The sequence below is a fragment of the Ranitomeya variabilis genome, chromosome 5 (genome assembly GCF_051348905.1).
Source record: "Ranitomeya variabilis isolate aRanVar5 chromosome 5, aRanVar5.hap1, whole genome shotgun sequence".
NCBI lineage: Eukaryota > Metazoa > Chordata > Amphibia > Anura > Dendrobatidae > Ranitomeya > Ranitomeya variabilis.
In genome coordinates, this window is record NC_135236.1 from 312,140,997 (window position 1) to 312,164,281 (window position 23,285).

General features: G+C 44.8%; 1 protein-coding gene across 1 annotated transcript in view; it reads left to right on the forward strand.

Moving 5' to 3' along the window:
- DHTKD1 (dehydrogenase E1 and transketolase domain containing 1) overlaps positions 1-20,014 on the forward strand; it is an 80,452-nt gene extending 60,438 nt beyond the window's left edge. Inside the window, exons 13-17 of the mRNA XM_077264583.1 lie at positions 3,538-3,702; positions 7,755-7,837; positions 8,884-9,053; positions 9,685-9,770; positions 18,333-20,014. Coding sequence (XP_077120698.1) covers positions 3,538-3,702; positions 7,755-7,837; positions 8,884-9,053; positions 9,685-9,770; positions 18,333-18,434 — 606 coding nt within the window. The 3' untranslated portion in view covers positions 18,435-20,014. The remainder of the gene's footprint in view (positions 1-3,537; positions 3,703-7,754; positions 7,838-8,883; positions 9,054-9,684; positions 9,771-18,332) is intronic.
- Positions 20,015-23,285: the final 3,271 nt, after the last annotated feature.

Consider the following 23,285-nt stretch of genomic DNA (forward strand, 5'->3'; position numbering starts at 1 on the left):
CTAAATGACTCGCAATCTCGTCCGGACGACACCACCCCCAATCTTCCCACCTCATCAAAGGTTTCTTCGCTTCGCCGTCGGAGCAGAACATTTTCAGTTCACGGCCTTGCCTTTCGGCCTCGCCACCTCCCCCAGAGTTTTCACAAAGGTTATGGCGGCTGTCATGGCCATTCTGCATTCTCGGGGTCTAGTTGTGCTTCCCTACCTAGACGACTTACTGGTCAAAGGCCCATCTTTCCGAGCCTGCGAGGAGTGCGTCCGCATTTCCTTGGATGCTCTTTCTCGGCTGGGCTGGTTGATCAACTTAAAAAAGTCATCTCCTGTTCCAGCTCAACGGATCTCCTTCCTGGGCATGACCCTGGACACCTCTCTAGGGTTGATGCTTCTTCCTCGGGACAAGGTCCTGGCTTCAACAGGGGGTCTGGAGGCTTCTTCAGCCGCCCCCCCCTGTTCCATCCGTTTCGGCATGAGGATTCTCGGGAAGATGGTGGCCACAATGGAGGCGATTCCATTTGCGCAACTACACCTCCGTCCCCTCCAGCACGCTCTGCTGAACGCATGGGACGGGAGTCCGTTTTTCCTCGACCGACTGTGCCCTCTCTCTCCTCGGGTCAATCAGACACTCCATTGGTGGATTCTCCGATCCTCTCTTCTCCAAGTGAGGTCCTTCCTCCCAGTCCATTGGCTGGTATTCACTACCGACGCCAGCCTCCTAGGCTGGGGAGCGGTCTTTCGCCATCACACTGCGCAGGGAACCTGGACTCATCACGAGTCTCGTCTTCCAATCGATATCCTGAAGATACGTGCGATTCGGCTGTCCCTAAAGCGATTCCATCATCTCCTAGCAGGCCGCCCCATTTGTATCCAGTCGGACAATGCCACAGCTGTGGCTTATATAAATCATCAGGGGGGCACCCGCAGCAGAGCTGCAATGCGCGAGGTAGAGCACATCCTTTGCTGGGCCGAACACAACCACTCGGTCATATCGGCCGTTCACATTCCAGGAGTGGAGAATTGGGCCGCAGATTTCCTCAGCCGGCAAGGTCTTGCCTCAGGAGAGTGGTCTCTCCATCAGGACGTATTCCAACAAATCTGCCTTTGTTGGGGTACTCCAGACGTAGACTTGATGGCTTCCTGGTTCAATGCCAAGGTACCTCAGTTTGTGGCCCAGTCACGGGAAACCCAGAGCAATCGGGGTGGACGCGCTAGTCCTTCCTTGGAGTCAGTTTCGCCTTCCTTACCGGTTCCCTCCCCTGCTTCCCTGAGTCATCAGGAAGATCAAGGCAGAGGGTGTCTCAGTAATTCTCATCGCCCCGGATTGGCCTCGCCGGGCGTGGTATGCAGAGCTTGTCCAGCTCATCGCAGACGTTCCTTGGCGCCTACCAGATCGTCCAGAGCTACTTTCTCAGGGCCCGATCTACCACCAGAACTCAGGGGCCCTGTGTTTGACGGCATGGCGGTTGAATCCTGGGTTCTGACTCAAGCGGGCTTTTCCCGTGAGGTAGTTTTGACCTTGATCAATGCCCGAAAGCCGGTGTCATCGCTCATCTACCATCGGACCTGGAGGATCTTCTTTGATTGGTGCAGAAGCAGAGGTCGCCCTCTGATGGTTTTCAACATCCCTACCATCCTAGATTTCCTCCAATCCGGTCTGGACTTGGGGCTTTCGCCGAGTTCCCTTAAAGGGCAGGTCTCGGCCTCGTCAGTCCTTTTTCAACGAAAAATTGCTTCCAAACCTCAGGTCAGAATGTTCTTTCAGGGAGTCTCTCACGTGGTGCCTCCCTACAAAGCGCCTCTAGAGGCTTGGGACCTTAATCTGGTCCGAGGTGTCCTGCAGGAATCTCCCTTCGAGCCATTGCAGGACATCTCTCTACCTCTCCTTTCATGGAAAGTGCCCTTTCTCCTCGCTATTACCTCGAACAGACGAGTCTCTGAGTTGGCTGCTCTTTCCTGTAGGACGCCGTTCCTTACGTTCCACTGGGACAAGGTGGTCCCCAGACCATCCCCTACTTTCCTCCCAAAAGTAGTGTCTTCCTTCCACCTCAATGAGGATATCGTACTTCCGTCCCTTTGCCCTACTCAGTTGCACCGCGTGGAGAAGGCTCTTCACTCCTTGGATCTTGTTAGTGCACTCAGGAAGTACATGTCCAGGACGGCATCTTTTCGACAGACGGACGCTCTGTTCGTGCTCCCGGCGGGACACTGCAAGGGACTGGCCGCTTCTAAGTCGACAATCGCCAGATGGATTCGGTCGACTATTCAAGAGGCTTACCGCGTCAGAAGCAAGCCTATCCCTGCAGGCCTCACGGCACACTCCACTCGGTCGGTGGGTGCTTCCTGGGCCATTCGGAATCAAGCGTCTGCAGAGCAGGTTTGTAAAGCTGCTACCTGGTCTAGCCTGCACACCTTTTCAAAGCATTATAATGTCCATAGGGCATCTTCAGATGCAAGCCTGGGTAGGCGTATTCTGCAGGCAGCAGTAGCGCACCTGTAGACAGCAGGTGCCATAATTTTACACTGTTGGGTTATTTCCCACCCAGGGACTGCTTTAGGACGTCCCACGGTCCTGTGTCCCCCAATGTGGCGATGTCGAAATAGGGATTATTGTGTACTCACCGTAAAATCCTTTTCTCCGAGCCACTCATTGGGGGACACAGCACCCACCCTTGTTTTGGCTTGTTGCCTATGATAAGTTTTTTAGTCTCTGACATGTTGTTCCTACGGTTAAATCTTGTTAATCTCCTACTGCTTTGCTACGAACTGGTATTATCCGGAGCCAGTGGGCGGTGTATACTACAGAGGAGGAGCTAACCCTTTTTGTGTTTACTTAGTGTCAGCCTCCTAGTGGCAGCAGCATACACCCACGGTCCTGTGTCCCTCAATGAGTGGCTCGGAGAAAAGGATTTTACGGTGAGTACACAAAAATCCCTATTTTACCACTAAAATGTTATTGTGTTCACACTCCTCTCTGATCGCTGAGCACAAGCCTGAAGTCAAATTGCTGGGACCAACTACGAAGTGGAGGCTTTGTTAAAACCATGCAAACTGAAGTATATTCGCAAGGGATATGGATTTGTGTATAGAACATATCTCAAAGAACCTTTTAAACTGTTGCATAAAATATACAATACATTTGTCATGTATAGTCACAATATCTGCTGTGCCTCCATTTGCCTACTGCTGCCTTTTCTGCGGAGTCTACATTTCCAGTCCTACAGCATAAAATGACTGCAGCGGTGGAATGGGGAGCACAGTGTTAAGGTTGACGTACACCTTCACCAGCTTTCCTGTGATGTGGTGAGGTTTAGTTTTACCGCTGTGCCCCTTAGGTCACTGCCATAGCAATCTTGAATGTAGGAAGTCAAGAACGCCAGCAGAGGAGGCAGCAACAGGCAAACTGAGGGCAGCATGTGGGGTGACTATGTGGGAGAAATGTATATTCACTTTAAATGACCCCTGGACATTTCTTTCCATTTTTTTTTTATTAAGTGTTCCGTAACACGTTAACTTGAAACAATGTTATTTTTTTCCACATAGATGTGTGACAGTAGAGAAGAAGGCGTAGACGGTGATACTGTAAATATGTGCGTTGCTCATCCCACAACACCAGCACAATATTTTCATTTGTTACGCCGGCAAATGATAAGAAATTTCAGAAAACCCCTAATTGTTGCCTCTCCAAAAATGTTACTCAGATATCCGGTAACTATTTATTTTTCTTTCTCTTTTTGTAATTCTATAATGCCAAGAATGAAAACAAAACCATAGTTCTGTCTATTAGTCTAGTCATTTACATTTTGGATTTCTGGTTGCTGGATGAATGTGGTAGCATATTTTAACTCCTTCATGACCTTGGGATTTTCCTTGTTCGTTTTTCGCTCCCCTCCTTCCCAGAGCCATAACTTTTTTATTTTTCCGTCAATATGGCGATGTGAGGGCTTATTTTTTGCGGGACGAGATGTACTTTTGAGTGACACCATTGGTTTTAGCATGTCGTGTACTAGAAAACGGGAAAAAAATTCCAAGTACGGTGAAATTGCAAAAAAAGTTAAATCCCACACTTGTTTTTTGTTTGGCTTTTTTGCTAGGTTCACTAAAGTCTAACACTGACATGCCATTATGATTCTCCAGGTTATTACGAGTTCATAGACACCTAACATGACTAGGTTATTTTTTATCTAAGTGGTGAAAAAAACTCCAAACTTTGCTAAACAACAAAAAAAAAAATTGCGCCATTTTCTGATACCCGTAGCGTCTCCATTTTTCATGATCTGGGGTCGGTTGAGGGCTTATTTTTTGCGTGCCGAGCTGGCGTTTTTAATGATACCATTTCGGTGCAGATACGTTCTTTTGATCGCCCGTTACTGCATTTTAATGCAATGTCGCGGCAACCAAAAAAACGTAATTCTGGCGTTTGGAATTTTTATCTCGCTACGCCGTTTAGCGATCAGGTTAATCCTTTTTTTTATTGATAGATCGGGCGATTCTGAATGCGGCGATACCAAATATGTGTAGGTTTGATTTTTTTTTTTTTTTTATTGATTTATTTTGAATGGGGCGAAAGGGAGGTGATTTAAACTTTTATATTTTTATTTTTTTCACATTTTTTTTTTACTTTTTTTTTTTTTTTTACTTTTGCCATGCTTCAATAGCCTCTAGAGAATAGAAGCTGGCACAACGTGATCGGCTCTGCTACATAGCAGCGATCATCAGATCGCTGCTATGCAGCAGAAATGCAGGTGTGCTATGAGCGCCGACCACAGGGGGGCGCTCACAGCAGGCCGGCATCAGTAACCATAGAGGCCTCAAGGACCTCTATGGTTACCATTCTGACGCATCGCTGACCCCCGATCATGTGACGGGGGTCGGCGATGCGCGCATTTCCGACTGCCCGGCCAGAAGCGCCGGTTAAATGCCGCTGTCTGCGTTTGACAGCGGCATTTAACTAGTTAATAGCGGTGGGTGAATTGCGATTTCACCCGCCGCTATTGCGGGCACATGTCAGCTGTTCAAAACAGCTGATATGTCCCGGCTTTGATGCTGGCTCACCGCCAGAGCCCTGCATCAAAGCGCGGTATCTGACCTCGGACGTACTATCCCGTTCGAGGTCAGAAAGAGGTTAACCAGTGTTTTTAAATTGCGTCCTCCACATTTGTTATGTGAATCGCACAAACTTCTGTCCACAACGAAGAATTGTAGACCTTGGCAAACAAGTTTGATTATGGTCATTTTTGATAAGTAAACGCATTGCAGGCGATTCCTTCAGTGTTTTTTGCCAGCAAACTGGCGTAAAACACTTTGAAGTGGTGCAAAATTTTTGCACAATAGAGCTTTGCACAGCTTTAGACACTTTGGCAATAGAACTTTTCATGCTACATTGAAACAACCCTTCCAAAATGGGTAAGGCTGGGAAGGCACCAAGATGGGGGTAGCTACGCTCTGTCTTCAAATTCAGCAAAAGTGCCAGCGTTTTGTACACCAGGAAATGTTAGTTGAATTTTTAAAGAGAGTAATATTTTTGGCGAAATATGCGCCACTAGTAGGATGCACCAAACTCATTAAGTGCTGTTCACCTCTTAAGGAATTCTGTGCATCTTATTCTTGCATGGCCGTCATTAAGACTGGTGTACAAAACATCAGTTTTAATGAATCTGGGTCATTATATATTGTGCAAAGTGTTATTGCGTACCAGTAATGTTTGGATGCCACTTCACAAAGTATTGTTTTTTTTTTTGTTTCTTTAACCCATAATTTAAAATATTAGTAAACTATGTAATGGAAACTAAATAGTAAAAAGTAGAGCTATACATTCACCAAAAGGATTATAGAGCGTAAAACTATATTATCTTTTAGATTATTTACTTGCCGTCTTTGCCATAATCACAGTTTGGCGCACTTTTAACAAATTCTTAACCAACTTCATGTTTTAGCCACAAAATTTGCACAAAATTTGGCCAAATAATGTCTGCCCATCAACCAACGTCAAGGTGGCCTCATAAGTCTGATGGGTCCCTGACCAGTGTGAACTTGATCCTAATTTTGTGCAAAGCGTCTCATGTATCTTTCATGTATTTTTCAAAAGCCATTTTTGATATTCACATTTCATGTATTTCACATTGACATGCTTTAATAACACAATCGAGATCGAGTGCAACTATCTTCGTATGTTATACATGTAAGTAGCTGTTTGTGTGTGCACCTGTTCAGACTAGTTTTTGATGTGCAAGTCCGTTTTCTATTATTTGTATGCTAGCTTTCTGACTGAGCACTCCCTACTGTAAAACATGGAGGAGGCTCTGGTATGTTCTGGGGCTGCTTTGCTGCATCTGGCCCAGGGTGTCTAGAGTCTGTGCAGGGTACAATGAAATCTCAAGACTATCAAGGGATTCCAGAGTGAAATGTGCTGCCCAATGTCAGAAAGCTTGGTCTCAGTCGCAGGTCATGGGTCTTGCAACAGGATAATTACCAAAAACACACAGCTAAAAACACCCAAGAATGGCTAAAGGTACCTTCACACTAAGCGACGCTGCAGCGATACAGACAACGATGCCGATCGCTGCAGCGTCGCTGTTTAGTCTTTGTGTGGTCGCTGGGGAGCGGTCACACAGACGGCTCTCCAGCGACCAACGATGCCGAAGTCCCCGGGTAACCAGGGTAAACATCGGGTTACTAAGCGCAGGGCCGCGCTTAGTAACCCGATGTTTACCCTGGTTACCATTGTAAAAGTAAAAAAAAAAAAAAAACACATACTCACATTCCGGTGCCCGGCGTCCGCTTCCCTGCAATCCCCTGCATCCTGTGTCAGCGCCGAACATCTCCGGCATCTCCCACCGTCACCGCTCTGCTTTACGGCCGCCACTTACACAGGATGCAGGAGGAGTGCAGGGAAGCGGACGCCGGGGGACGCGAATGTGAGTATGTGTTTTTTTTTTTTTTTTACATTTACAATGGTAACCAGGGTAAACATCGGGTTACTAAGCGCGGCCCTGCGCTTAGTAACCCGATGTTTACCCTGGTTACCAGTGAAGACATCGCTGGATCGGTGTCACACACACCGATTCAGCGATGTCAGCAGGAGATCCAGCGACGAAATAAAGTTCTGGACTTTCAGCAACGACCAGCGATCTCACAGCAGGATCCTGATCGCTGCTGCGTGTCAAACACAACGGTATCGCTATCCAGGACGCTGCAACGTCACGGATCGCTATCGTTATCGTTGTAAAGTCGCTTAGTGTGAAGGTACCTTAAGAGGAAAACATTGGACTATTCTGAAGTGGCCTTCTATGAGCCCTGACCTAAATCCTATTGAGCATCTTTGGAAAGAGCTGAAATATGCCGTCTGGAAAAGGCAACCTTCAAACACGACACAACTGGAGCAGTTACTCTTGAGGAGTGGGCCAAAATACCTGTCAAGAGGTGCAGTACCTCAGTTACAGGAATCGTTTGATTGCAGTGATTCTCTCAAAAGGTTGTGCAACAAAATATTAAGTTAAGGGTACCATCATTTCTGTCCAGACCTATTTCATGAGTTTTTTTTTTAATTCTGTGGAAGCTTGGCTGAAAAGCAATGTCTGACTTTCATTTGTTCATTTTCATAGATTTTTAAATTATTACTTTTATCAGATTCAAGTTATTTCCGTGACCATTGTGGGTTTTTCAGTCATTAAACGAGGGGTACCAACAATTTTGACCACGTGTGTGAGTTTTGACTGTTGTTTTAATTTCTTCTATTTCTTTACTTTTTTTTTTTGCAGGCTGCAATTTCCAGTTTTGAAGATATGGCACCAGGAAGTACATTTAAACCTGTTCTAGGAGACCTTGCTGCAGACCCCAAAAGGTAGATTGATTAATTACACCTCCATTATATAAAGTGTTCCAAAAAGGTTCACTCACCTGGCCATCTGAACGGTCTGTTCAGAGCAATTATTTTGCACTCATATTGTTTTTCCCCTGTTCTTTTGATATTGCACAGAGACGTAGATGTTTACGATAAGTTTTCTACATATTACATGAGAATCTGTGACTAAAAATAAAAATGCAATATTTAAAACCATGGTTCAAAAGAAAAATACATATTGGTCTGTCTTATTTTGACCTGAGGGACTCCAAGTCTGGCACGCAGCACATTGTTGGTAGTATAACATACGTGTGCCATGGGAATGCACTACAATTGTTGGGCTCTCCATGCATGTGTAGTGTTGGTCACACAGCCGCGACACTTGTAGCTGCGGAGCCGAACAGCTGATCAGCCGGAGCGATCCAGGAAGCCGGGTGCCCTCTGCAGCTTATTCGGTAAGCGCTATAGCTTGCCGAATATGCCCTGACCCGATCAAATTCACTCATCTCTAGTCAGAAGTCTGTGGACAGAAAGTAAAAAAATTATGACTCTGGGAAGAAGATGAGGAAAAAACGAAAACATAAACCGCAAAAATGGAAATCAGCCATGTAGTGAAGGGATTCATTTGCTGAAGCCTTTTGTATGCACAATGGAATGTGCCACATCCTTGTGTTGTCATTGTCCCAGGATGTCACCTTGTATGAGGAGACTTCAGAAGTGACTCAAGATCAAGGATCATGGAGTGGGGGCAGGAATACTGAGGACAGCCAGAGCCCTGCCCAGGTTCACGTCCACAGACTGCCTTTAAGATAATTAGTATATATTATAACAGTACAATTTTTTACCTATCAGACGACTCTGAAAGGCCTTGAAAGTATAGTTATACATTATTCTATTACTGTCTAGTATATCCAGACAATGGGCCAAATGTTATGAAGATAAAACTTCTTTGACCTAACTAAAAATTACATTTATAAAATGAAATCTTGACTTCTATAAAGTTTCACAAATACATCGCTGCTACTTGGTTTTTTTTTTCCCTTCAGTGTTACCACGGTCATTTTCTGTTCTGGAAAACACTACTATGCTTTAGCTAAACATAAAGAAACACTGGGAGAACAAGGACACAAATATGCCATTATTAGGATAGAAGAACTGTGCCCATTTCCATTAGAATCCCTCCAGCATGAAATGGGCAAATATCCAAAGGCTAAAGGTGAGTTCAAGTTTCTGTAAAAGTTCTTATCTCTGGTTAATGCATCTAATAAAGCCTCCTTTAGGGCCCTATATCATATATGCTACAATAAGGATCTGCTTTTTTTGTTCTGAAGGAGGACTTTGCATAAAACAAGTGAAAAGTGTAATTATTAATATCTAGAAATGTTGGCATTATAATAATTTTTCATTAAAAAAATACAATTTTGTATTTGAATGCATCTAAAACCTCAATTACTTACACATACAAAACTTAGTAATGTGACATTTTTAGTTTTGCCCCTGTAGACAATTGTGGTTAAGTTGTTAATATGAATGTAGGGCAAATTATTAACCCTTATGTTTACATATTGTGGGATGTTTTGGATACACACAGCCAAATCTCACCATGCAAAAGTTGTGTGCTGCAAATTTTCAGTAGCATTTCATGATTTATGATTGTTAATGTATTCAAATGGATCGATATTTCAAATGGAATACGGTACCTTTTTTTTAAAGAAAGTGAAAATTGAAATCCACAATGTGTCTACAATTTTTATTAATTGATTTTTACCACAGTCAATGCTGTGTTTTAGCTACAATAAATAGAAAGTTCAATTCAAGGTTAGTTACTTGTACTCTTCTTTTTAAAGATTTCATTTGGAGCCAAGAAGAGCCACAAAATATGGGTGCTTGGTCTTTTGTTGCACCTAGGTGTGAGAAACAGTTGGGGCGAAAGGTAAGGTTTCTATATAATGTTTATGTAGTTTACTATTCAGCTTACATACTGCTATATCTTATAACATATGTGTCCACCCTTAACATTTCTTGAATTGCCTTGAGATATACAATTGATTGTGATAATTCAGTACTAGCACGCCATCCAGTAAAAGGTAATCTGTCAGTTGGATCAACAATCCTGAGCTGTTTGTATGGGCATTCAGATCCAAGAAAATTGAATAAGATGATACCTTGATATCTACGATCCAATGCAATGTCTTATTCCAGAGTAATCTATTTTTCTTATGTGCAAATAAACTATTAATATCTACGAGCCGGACACTGATCTCCCTGAGAATCTATCCCCAGAGCTTTATTCTAAATAAAAGGGGGCATTACCAGAGTGAGACCTGTAATGACTGACACTTTGTTGTCATAATCACACATAGCTCTGCAGTGATACTAACACAGTACAGTGTACCGCAGCTGTACTGTGTTAGCTCTGATCTCACTGCAGAGCTGTGTGTGATTAGGACAACAAAGTGTCAGTCACTACATGTCACATTGGTAATGCCCCCTTTCATGCAATATAAGCTCAGGAGGCAGATTCTCATACAGGTCAGTGTCCAGCCCATAGATCTTAACAGCTCATTTACATATGAGAAAAATGTGGATTTGTCTGGAATGAGATTATAGGATAGCAAATATCGAGGTATCATTCTGTTCAATTTTCTGTGACCTACATGGCCATATATGTAACTAACAAATTAAAGCTGCACTCTGAAACGCTATAGTGTGTAAACATTGAATGTATGAAATTGGAATTGCATTACTACTAAATAACATAAGTAAAAAATGAGGATACGGAGTGCAAAAATTGGCCAATTCATGTGAGTCCAACATCCAGCGTAAAGATGTACCCCTTTTCTCCTACGTATCATTGGGGGACACAGGACGAATGGGTGTTATGCTGCTGCCACTAGGAGGACACTAAGTTAAACACACACAAAAGATTAACTCCTCCCCTGCAGTATACACCCACGGGCTGGACAATCCAGAGCCAGTTCTTACTTAGTGTCTCAGGAGGCACTTGGGTCCTCTGAACCCCACCAATTTTTGGATTTAACGGAGAGAAGGGAGCGACAGGCAAATTTTCAGCTCTGATCTCTCCCGCACCAACAACGGGCAAGTACATGGAGCGTTCCTCCTGTATCCTTTCCCGCGACGATGGATGCCAGCCCTGGCTCACGTTTCAGTGTGGCGACGGTTCCTTAGCGTTCCGATCTCCCTCCCTCCCTCTCAGGCGACCACGGGGACTAATCATCCACCTAAGTTTCCTGGAGCCAGGGCACAGCCGGACAGATTGACATGGCGTCCGTGCAGCCGCCCACTGCATCACCACTGAATATAGCGGATGACGCACGGCGGCAGAAGCTCTCCACCCTCTCCCTACCAAGGTGAAGGTGGATGGAGCATCGGTTCCATCGCACAGGGTAAGTGCGGGGACCGACGAGCTGACAGGAGGGGGCCCCTTACTCTCTTACTAATGCGGCTCTGCAGCCGCGGGGCAGCGTTGTACTTCTGAGGGGGCACGGCGGGCAATCCGGCGCTCCGTTGGCGCATTGGCAACCCGGCCCGGGCCGGACTCCAGCGCCCGCCTACATGCACGCCAACGCCCGCCCATGACACGCCCCCTCCCTGGACGCTTCTCGTTCCCGAGAAGCGCCCTTCTCACATCTCGGCGGCCATCTTGGACCGGGAAGTACGCTGGTGGCTCTGCAGCTCCGCAGCGCACAGGACTTCAGGATCTACCTGCCAGGCCACCGCAGGACTTTGGTGAGACGCACTCAGTAGGATTGTCTCCCCCCCTGCCAGTACGCTCTCTTAATCACAAATATGTCACAGTCTAAGCAAAAACGGACTGGAAAGACCCACTCCGTTATTTTTGCTGTGTGCACCTCCTGCAAGGTATCTCTGCCCCGAGGTCACACTGCTCCGCTGTGCACCGCCTGCGAAATGTCTGCGGCACAGGATACTCCGGCCTCTGTCCCGGAATGTAGCGAGCCTAGTACCCCCGCATGGGCGTCCTCCCTTGCTCGATCTGTGGCATCCTTGGAAAGGACGATACAGTCCCTCCGTGAGCCGTCCCTTACCCAGGGCTCTTCCACGGATGATGTAACGCGGTCTAAGAACCCCTCTCGGCCTAGAGGTCGTACCGCTTCCAGAAGCCCTCACTCATCTAAAAAGAGGTCCAGGGTAATATCTCCGGTCCGTGATCAGCCCTCCGGCTCAGAGAGTGATGTCTCTCGCCACTCATCCCCGACTCATAGCAGGGAATCCTTCCTGGACGACGCATCCAACGCGTCCTGTTCCCCAGAGTATCATCACGATCAAGAGACCCTAGATTCTCTCATAGACTCTGTAAGTCAGACGCTACAGTTAGAGGAGGAAACCCCGTCCAAGGCGGCTCATCCCGTGTCATTCGGGCGAACCACAAAGGCTCATAAATTTTTTCCTACGCACCCTCAATTCAAGGACATTGTCGATCTCCATAGAGTCCGTCCGGATAAACGTTTCTCAGGTCAGAAGGCTATGCAATTGAAGTATCCGTTTGCTCAGGACCTAGCTAAGGAGTGGTCTCAGTCACCCTCCGTGGACCCGCCAGTGTCTCGGCTAGCCACCAAGGCGGTTCTATCTTCCTCCGAGGGTGCGTCCATCAAGCATCCCACTGATAGACAAATTGAACAGATGGCTCGTTCGGCTTTTGAAGCCTCCTCGGCTTCTCTCTTTCCTTCTTTTGCCGTCACGTGGGTTGCAAAGGCCATGACCCATTGGGCCGAGTCTTTAACCTCTACAGCACTACGTGCCGACTTACCCCCCGAAATTTCACACCTGACCACTCAGATTGCCAGAGCGGGGGACTTCGTAGTTTCCGCATCCTTAGACGCCGCCAACTGTGCCTCTCAGGCAGCGGCCAATGCTGTCACGATCCGCAGATCCCTTTGGCTCAGGGACTGGAAGGCGGACTCGGGCTCCAAAAAATCCCTCACGTCTCTTCCATACCAGGGCGAACGCCTTTTTGGGGACAAACTAGACAAAATAATCGCAGACTCCACAGGAGGAAAGAGCAAATTCCTTCCCCAGCAACGAACTTTTCGGCCCTTTCGCAACCAACAGGGCCGAGGCCGATATTTCCGTTTTAGCTCCAATTGGTCCAATCCCTCCTCCGCGCCACCCGGCGTCGGGAGAGGTCAGCGCAAGGACAGAGCCTCCCAGCCGTCTTACAAACCTTCTCCCTCCTGGAGAGGCAGACCCAGACAACAGGGATCCCGAGGGCCCAGACCTAACAGGTCTCCACCTCAATGACTTTTGGCAAATGCCGAAGGACACCGACAGAGTTGGCGGCCGCCTACTCTTTTTTCGGGACGCGTGGCTCTCGGTAGTTCCCGACCGATGGGTCCGCGACCTAGTGTCCTTCGGTTACAAGATAGAGTTTGTCTCTCGTCCCCCATCTCGTTTCTTCCAGTCCCCTCCTCCCAGAGCAAGGGTCCGTCAGTATTTCCAGGCCATAAAGTCGCTATGGGAAGACGGGGTCATCATCCCGGTACCTCAGAACGAGAGGTACCAAGGTTTCTATTCCAATCTTTTCATCGTACCAAAGAAGGACGGATCAGTACGTCCAATATTAGACCTCAAGCTTCTCAACAAGTACGTTCGCGTACGTCAATTCCGCATGGAGTCCCTCCGCTCGGTAATTGCCTCTCTGGAAGAGGGCGAGTTCCTTGCATCTCTAGATGTTCAAGACGCTTACCTGCACATTCCCATCCTACCGTCTCATCAGCGCTTCCTCCGCTTCGCGGTCCAGGGGCACCATTTTCAGTTTGTCGCCCTACCCTTCGGGCTGGCCACCGCTCCTCGGGTGTTTACCAAGGTCATGGCAGCTGCCGTGGCCATTCTCCATGCTCGAGGCATAGTGGTGTTGCCCTACTTGGACGACATTCTCATAAAGGGCTCCTCTTTTCGATCCTGCTCAGAAGCAGTAGACGTCACCATAAATACCTTTTTGCGCCTGGGTTGGAAAATCAACTTCAAAAAATCTTCCCTGGTCCCGGCTCAAACCATATCCTACCTGGGAATGATCCTAGACTCCTCTCAGGGTCTAGTACTCCTACCTCCGGAAAAGGTTTCCACTCTACAGAGAGAAGTCCGAAAGCTTATCCAACCTCGCCCTCACTCCCTACGCTTCTCCATGAGGGTACTCGGCAGGATGGTGGCGGCGATGGAGGCAGTGCCTTTTGCTGTTTTTCACCTCCGTCCCCTACAGCACGCCCTTCTAGCAGTATGGGACAGGAATCCCGCCTCGCTCGACCGCCGTCTCCTGTTCTCTCGCCCAATCAGGCAGTCTCTCAGGTGGTGGACCAAGAGGTCCTCCCTGACTCGGGGGAAGTCTTTCCTTCCGGTGCACTGGCTGGTTGTCACGACGGACGCCAGTCTCTTCGGATGGGGTGCAGTGTTCCAACGCCACTCGACTCAGGGTCGCTGGTCCCTGCAGGAATCCCAGCTGCCCATCAACATCTTAGAGATTCGGGCAATCAGACTATCTCTCCGCCAGTTTCATCCGTTCCTTTCCGGCCGCGCGGTCAGAGTCCAGTCCGACAACGCCACTGCGGTAGCCTATATCAACCGCCAAGGGGGCACTCGCAGCAAAGCGGCCATGGCCGAGGTAACGCTCATTCTCCGCTGGGCCGAGACCAACCACTCCATACTCTCAGCAGTTTACATCCCAGGCGTGGAAAACTGGGAAGCGGCCTTTCTCAGTCGCCACAGTCTCGATCCCGGAGAGTGGTCTCTCCATCCCGCAGTCTTTCACCAGATATGTTCTCGATGGGGGACTCCGGACGTGGATCTAATGGCATCTCGCCTCAATTGCCAGGTTCCCGTTTTCGTGGCCAGGTCTCACGACCCCTCAGCCCTTGGAGCCGACGCTCTCGTCCTCTCATGGCAGGGTTTCAGACTCCCATACATCTTTCCTCCAATTCCCCTTCTGGCGAAGGTGATCAGGAAGATCAAGGCAGAACGGATTCCAGTAATTCTCATCGCTCCGGACTGGCCACGCAGGACATGGTACGCCGAGATGGTACAATTGGTCTCAGACGTACCTTGGAGGCTGCCGAGCCGCGCAGACCTCCTGTCTCAAGGGCCCATTTACCACCCGAACTCAGAGGCCCTGTGTTTAACGGCGTGGCCGTTGAGTCCTGGGTACTGAGGCAGAAGGGGCTGCCCCAGACGGTTATATCTACCATGCTCCGCGCACGCAAGCCTTCTTCCATGCGCATCTACCACCGCGCCTGGAAGGCATACTTCGCCTGGTGCAGGGATCGGAGACGTTCTCCCCTCCGTTTTTCTATTCCTCACATTTTGGAATTCCTTCAATCAGGCGTAGACTTGGGCCTTGCCCTTAGCTCTCTTAAGGGCCAAATTTCTGCTCTCTCGGTTCTTTTCCAGAGAAGGATTGCAAACAGACTGCAAGTCAAAACCTTCATCCAGGGAGTTTCTCATATGGTTCCGCCTTACAAAATGCCCTTGGAACCATGGGACCTGAATCTGGTCCTCTGTGCTCTTCAAGAGCCCCCCTTTGAGCCCTTGCATGAGGTGTCCTTGCTGTTCTTGTCGTGGAAGGTCGCCTTCCTCGTGGCTGTCACGTCTATTAGACGTGTCTCTGAGCTGGCAGCTCTGTCGTGCCAACCGCCTTTCCTCGTTTTCCACCAGGACAAGGTAGTTCTGCGGACATGTCCGACTTTTCTTCCGAAGGTCGTTTCCTCTTTCCATCTTAATGAAGAAATTGTCCTTCCCTCACTGTGCCCTGCTCCTTCCCACCGCACGGAAAGGGCTCTCCACACTTTGGACTTAGTGAGGGGTCTCAAACGTTACGTCTCCAGAACGGCGTCTCTCCGTAGGTCAGACGCCTTGTTCGTTCTTCCGGAGGGGCCACGGAAGGGTCTGCCCGCTTCCAAGGCCTCCATTGCCAAGTGGATTCGTTCCGCCATCCAAGAGTCCTACCGTGTCAAGGGTCACGCCGCACCTCCGGGGATCAAGGCTCATTCTACCCGGTCAGTCGGCGCGTCCTGGGCCATCCGGCACCAGGCATCGGCTGCACAGGTCTGCAAGGCTGCTACATGGTCCAGCTTGCATACATTCACGAAGCACTACCATGTGCACTCTCAGGCTTCGGCAGACGCGTCCGTCGGTAGGCGAATCCTACAAGCGGCAGTGTCTCATCTGTAGCTCGTAGGCACGCACAGCATTTATAACTTCTTGTTACCCTCCCAGGGACTGCTTTGGGACGTCCCATTCGTCCTGTGTCCCCCAATGATACGTAGGAGAAAAGGAGATTTTTGTGTACTCACCGTAAAATCTTTTTCTCCGAGTCAATCATTGGGGGACACAGCACCCTCCCTGTTAGCCTAGTTGGCTCGGTTATTCTCTTCAGTCCGTGTTTTGACTATAACATGTTTACTGTTTTTAACTGGTTTACTCCTACTGCTTTGTTACCGAACTGGCTCTGGATTGTCCAGCCCGTGGGTGTATACTGCAGGGGAGGAGTTAATCTTTTGTGTGTGTTTAACTTAGTGTCCTCCTAGTGGCAGCAGCATAACACCCATTCGTCCTGTGTCCCCCAATGATTGACTCGGAGAAAAAGATTTTACGGTGAGTACACAAAAATCTCCTTTTTTTGGAACCCTGACCAAACATGATACCTCTCCCAAGCAAAAAGCCTACAATTATATGGGCAAGTAGGATCAAGCTCTATTTAAAACCAACATAGGCTGATGGGTGGAGTGCTCAGTCAGAAGGTGTGTATTACAAATATAAAAAAAACTGACCATCAATTCCAAATAGAAAGACAGACAAATGTGAACAGGTACAAGTGAACAGAGCCACTCTATATGTAACTAACAAATTAAAGCTGCATCAAATTAAAGCTGTTAGTTACATATAGAGTATCTCTCTTAGCTTACACCTGACAGCCAGTCTTTTTATATATATCTGCATGCCTATATAGATGGCACTTAAGGGGGCTGATCCTGCTGACAGATTCTGTTTCATGTATACATTTATTTATTTATTTTTTATAAGTGGTGATGGATGGCGAACAGGAGGCACTTGTTTTTCTTTTGATATATATATATATATATATATATATATATATATATATATATATATATATATATATATATATATATATATATATATATATATATAGATTATATAGATAGATAGAGATATATATATATATATATATATATATATATATATATATATATATATATATATATATAGTCTTTTAACATCTCATGGCATCCGTATCACTTTATATCAGATTTAGAAACTAGTTAAAGAATGACACATCTGCGTATAGTTCTTTATAAATAGAATCTCACAAAAACGCAGCAAATTGTAAAGCTGTAAGTGATTAGTAGTTGAACAGTTAATTTTGGTTTGTCTTGCTGTTGAATTGCATGAATTTTGCCATCTTACTAGATGCCTCTGTATGGACTAGCAGTCATATAGTTGCTGATACTGGCTAAGAAGCCAGCCCCTAGGCAAAGTAGCATATGTAGGCAGTGAAGATCAGAAGATGCTTCTGACCCGAAGTGTGACATGAAAACAAACCAGGCTACAAGCTATCCCTAAGAAAATGTATCTAAATGAAAACAAAGGACTCTAGGGTGTTTTTAATGAGTCATAAGTAATGTTGTGAGAATTGTATTTATTTATTTTTTTCTAATATTTTTAAACAAACTTTCCTACAATACAGCCTAGTTAGTAATCATTGGGTGTGACTCTCCTGAAACTTCCAGCAATTTTTATACAATAAGAGCAATCACCTCTTCATAAGTTCTACAAATAATTTCCTTAATTTGTACGCTTAGAATACAGACAATAATAAAATAAAATCTATGTATGTATCCACTCTATTGTTGTCTGCACTGTATTTGTATATGAATAAAGGAAATAGTTTTTATATTGAATGGAATGGTGTTTGCTCTTGTTGTAGAGGAACTACTAATTGTTAGAAAAGCTTATTCATTTTGCTTTTCTAACAAATTTCTCTCAGAATTTGAGAGGTCTGGTTTACTTTTCACAATCTGGCCAGTCTGTTTTTATGGCTGTTTTAAGGAATGTATCGCCTATAAATCTTTTCTTTACTAGCTAAATACAGATTCTGATGAATATTTTTTTCATTAGTGGCTGCTTCTAAGCAGAAGTTGCTGAAGAATGGTCAGCTCACTTCTTTCACCCGCTTCACGATTAAAATAAATTAAAAAAAGAGCAAACATATTCAGAGCAAGTCATTTTTACATTGCCGAGGATATGTTCACTCTTTTTGGCATTTTTTAGCGCTTTTTCAGGCTGAATCCACCTGCAAAAGACGATGTGCGCATAATACCCAAAAATTTGTGCAGGGTGAGGCAGGAGGGGCGTTGTGTCCATTACCTGCACACATCACGTTTTTGGCGCTAGTTCTGATCTCTGAAACAACACAAAATGTTATTATGGGTACTTTTTGTCATTCTAGCTACAGCTCGTAAGCCGACCTGCACTTCCTGCGCCTGCAGTGGGAATTGGGACTCTACACCACCAGCAACAAGAAGATATCCTTAGAAAAACATTTATATAACTAGGATACAGTACTTTTTACTTGCATTAGTTTTGGACTGTATTGTTTTTGTACTTCTCTTTTCAAGAACATTTTGGTAATTGGATGACACAAGCCAATTCTGCCCTGTAAACCTTCATTCCTCTCGGGACAGAGATCAAAGTACTAATCTACTGTTTCCCCTGCTAGTGTTGGTGGAATTTTTATATTTTATGAAGACAGTCAGAAGATTGCAATGACTGCAATATATATATTAAAGGGTTGTCTCGTTTTATTGAGGGATACAAAAAGAGTCAATCTTTTTAGGTCAAGGAATTATATGGCATTTACAAATAATGCCAATTTTAAAGATGCTGAATACCCATACCTTATTTAAATAATGCAACTGGTGAAAAAAATCAATTTATTTTTGTGCAGTTTGGTACAGATTTCTGCTTCACAGTCACTGTGGTATGTACAAATACTTTTAAACTGCTTGTTCACATGCATTTTTGATGCATGTTTTTTGTTCAGTAAAAAACTCTATTTATTTTCTTAGCATTGTGTGATCTGTAGGACAGTTTAAAAAAGCAAAACAAAAAAAACAGCATGTTCAAATTTTTTTGTTTTTCAATGTTTGTCATCATTGAAATCAAAATGGGTTAGCTGTAAACCAACATGCCAGAACATATTAAAGAATGCTCCAAAAATTCACACAATTTCCATTCCGGTTTTCTGTCCATAGTTTTGTGTTTTTGATATAGAAAAAAAAATATCAAAAAAGCTACGTGTGAGCATACCTGGAGGCTTCCGGCATGTAAATCAGCATGACTCCAGTAGTCCCACCATGCCAACAGGAAGAGAAACCACTGCTCTATTGACAGGGGATCAGCTGAATCTCCAGCAGGAGCGGTTAATGACCGGCATCAGGGACATCAGGCAGATAGTTGCCTCTGTTAGCAACTACATGCCTGTTGGAGATTAGGCACATTTTTTTTTTTTAATCCCAGATATCCCTTTAACAGTAGCATAAAATCAAATGGAAATACAGTTTTAGCTGATTCTTGCACTATACCACAGCAGTCAACCCGAATGTTAGACAGTGATGTCTGTAATTAAGGGCTCCTTTAAATAAGCACATTTTTGTCTTTTTTTTTAATTTTTTTTTTTATTATTCCTGAGTGGACAGAATTGGAATTTAGTTAGAGGATAGAATAAAGTCTTTAACTCCATATTATCCTCCTTGTTTTTACTTATTTTTTTTAATCTGAACATGACTGGACCCCTTATGGTGGTAACCAAAATTAAGGACTATTCTTTTTCCTTTTATGTTGATTTTGGCAAAATTTCTGAAGAACGACAATTATGAGGGCTAAATACATAATAGTAAAACTTTGTTGTTCAGAATTCACAGTATATGTTTTCAAGTAAAAATTCTTACATTTTTGTATATGATGTCTCTACAAAGGAGTTGGAATATAATTAAACTTGATTATTATGTATGTGTTAATTTCACCACCATACTGTGTTATTAATTGTGCTGTTTTCTAATTTTACCTCTATTATTTATTATAAATGACTGTAGGACATAAAAAATGCTAATATAAATGTCTCAAAAATATAAGTTCAGCTCGTTTTTTATTTGAGTGGTGAGTTCAGAAGAGAAAAATAAGTCATTAAGCCTTATACTGTCATGCATAGCTGAAAGGTTAGTGTAACCGTTGTTTTAATTTTTATTTCATAAATCAATTGTATACATAAAAATAAGCAGCTTTGTAATGTATCTCATCAGAGAAATCTGCTTCTTTCTCTGCCAGAATTAAGCAATCATTATCTCAATTCTCTATTCTGAGTTAAAATGTATATTAAGGGAACACAGACTTTCTCATTACTGAGATAGATCTGTGCATCTACAAGTGCTTCTCACTAAATTAGAATATCATCAAAAAGTTAATATATTTCAGTTCTTCAATACAAAAAGTGAAACTCATATATTATAGAGAGTCATTACAGAGTGGTCTATTTCAAGTGTTTATTTCTGTTAATGTTGATTATGGCTTACAGCCAATGAAAACCAAAAAGTCATTATCTCAGTAAATTAGAATACTTTGTAACACCAGCTTGAAAAATTATTTTAAAATCCAAAATGTTGGCCCCACTGAAATGTATGTTATGTAAATACACTCAATACTTGGTCAGGGCTCCTTTTGCATCAATTGCTGCATCAGTGCGGCGTGACATGGAGGCGATCAGCCTGTGGCACTGCTGAGGTGTTATGGAAGCCCAGGTTGCTTTGATAGCAGCCTTCAGCTCGTCGGCATTGTTAGATCTGGTGTGTCTTATCTTCCTCTTGACAATACCCCATAGATTCTCTATGGGATTAAGGTCAGGCGAGTTTGCTGGCCAATCAAGCACAGTGATACTGTTGTTTTTAAACCAGGTATTGGTACTTTTGGTACTGTGTTGCCAGGTTCCAACTCATGCTAGAGAATGAAATTTCCATCTCCAAAAAAACTTGTCAGCAGAGGAAAGCATGAAGTGCTCTAAAATTTCCTGGTAGACGGCTGCGCTGACTTTGGTCTTGATAAAACACAGTGGACCTACACCAGCAGATGACATGGCTCTCCAAACCATCACTGATTGTGGAAACTTCACACTAGACCCCAAGCAGCTTGGATTGTGGCCTCTCCACTTTTCCTCCAGACTTAGGGACCTTTGTTTCCAAATGAAATGCAAAATTTACTTTCATCTGAAAACACCTTGGACCACTGAGCAACTGTCCAGTTCTTTTTCTCCTTGGCCCAGGTAAGACGCTTCTGGCGTTGTCTATTGGTCATGAGTGGCTTGACACAAGGAATGCAACACTTGTAACCCATGTCCTGGATACGTGTTTGTGTGGTGGCTCTTGAAGCAATGACTCCATCAGCAGTCCACTCCTTGTGAATCTCCCCCAGATTTTTGAATGGAATATTCTTAATCATTTCAAGGCTGTGGTTATCCGCACCTTTTTCTTCCACACTTTTTGTGGCTTACCCTCCTTGTGGAGTATCAATGACTGCCTTCTGGACATCTGTCAAGTCAGCAGTCTTCCCCATGATTGTGGACCTACTGAAACAGACTAAGGGATCTTTTTAAACGCTTAGGAAGCCTTTGCAGGTGTTTTTTGTTAATTATTTAACATTAACAGAAATAAACACTTGAAATAGATCACTCTGTTTGTAATGACTCTATATAATATATGAGTTTCACTTTTTGTATTGAAGAACTGAAATAAATTAACTTTTTGATTGTATTCTAATTTAGGGAGAAGCACTTGTAAGTAAAACAAAATGTCCCCCAACAGTGTCCGTATCATTTAACATAGAAGCCAGATGGCAGCTATTAATCCCTACTTTCTTATAAATGTGCATGCTCTGCTCAATCGCATAAGCAAGTTTTCTAGATGGGGAAAGGAAGACAATTTGCAACCAGTTTATCTCACTGAGGCAAGAAAATTGAGCTGCTTGTAATTCAATATGCCGGTCCTGGCCTGTCAATAGAAAATAGTGGAGTGACCCAAGTGCACCCAAGTGCACACATGTTGGTCTTAGAATCCTACCAACATTGGCAATGTCAGCTGTATTTCCTTAGAGGTTGTCCCCTACTGGGCAATCTCTTATTAATGGGTCCAGGGAGGTGGGAAAAATGAATAAAAAGAAAACCATTGATATTCATCTCCCAGACTTGCACCATAACTCCATAGTCAGTGCTGCATCCCACGTCAGTCCTTCGAGATTAACATCTGCCAGAGGAATCTCTACAGCCAGTCAGCTACTGCTTAATGGCTGAGTTGTTTTCATTTTGGCCATATCGGAAGTAGCATAGGAGGGGAAGCACTGACTACAGAGGAGTTGCACTGATCTGGGATATATCAATTTTATATGATCACCTCCATAGGTTCATTAAGAAGACGTCCAGTAGTTGATAATGTCTTTAATGTGTATGGGCACCTTAATATTACACAATCTGTATCTAGAGTACTTAAGTAGAGCTGTGCCTCCAGTCTTTTGCAAGGGAACATTTCACATGGAAACAGCCTGAACTATTAACAAAATGTTCCAGTCCAAGAGGAGTGGAACCAATGGATATATAGTTTTGTGGCAAAAGATTAAATGTAACTTGTACTTTACAATTACGGACTGCAAGCTATGTACTCATGGTCATATCAGGAAGGCTGTCAGTCGTTTATTAGGAGGACCCACTTGACCTCTGTATCTAGAAGTGCTTTAGAATGTACAGTAACTATTTTCCTTTAGTCCCAGCAACAGCACATTTGTGGTAAAACTCCTCCCCGTGAGCTCATAGGACAGGTGGGATTTTTGATTATTGTCAGTCTGTAAAAGGACCCTAAAATGGGACATGGCCTGGCAGCTGACTAAAATGGCTGTGTGAGTACTGAGCTCCCTCATACCCAGAGCCAGTTCAGCAACGTATGCAGCGTTCATTCTTTTTATGACTCATCCCTCTCATCTAACACCTAGCATGATAACCGGAGGTAGAAGAAATCAGAAGAACCAAGGAAAGCTGGAGTTTTATTTCGCAGACGACCGGAGCAGAGAGGATACTGAGACCTCCATTAACAGCCGGGTCTCCACTGACTGCGTGTTACCTCCTGTGACCCGGACACCTCCAGTGGCGTTGCGCTCCCCACCCGCAGTGAGTACAGGATCCCCGTGTCCCTACCTGCAGCAAAATTGTTCACCGGGTTCAAGATATAGTTCCCTGGCAGACGTGGAGGAGGATAGAGTCCCATCGGGGAAGCAGAGGGATATTTTCTCTCCCACAGTTAACTCAGCTGCACACAGCCAGAGACTTGGGGAGAAGCTGCAAGTGTCAGCAGGAGAATCAGCCAGC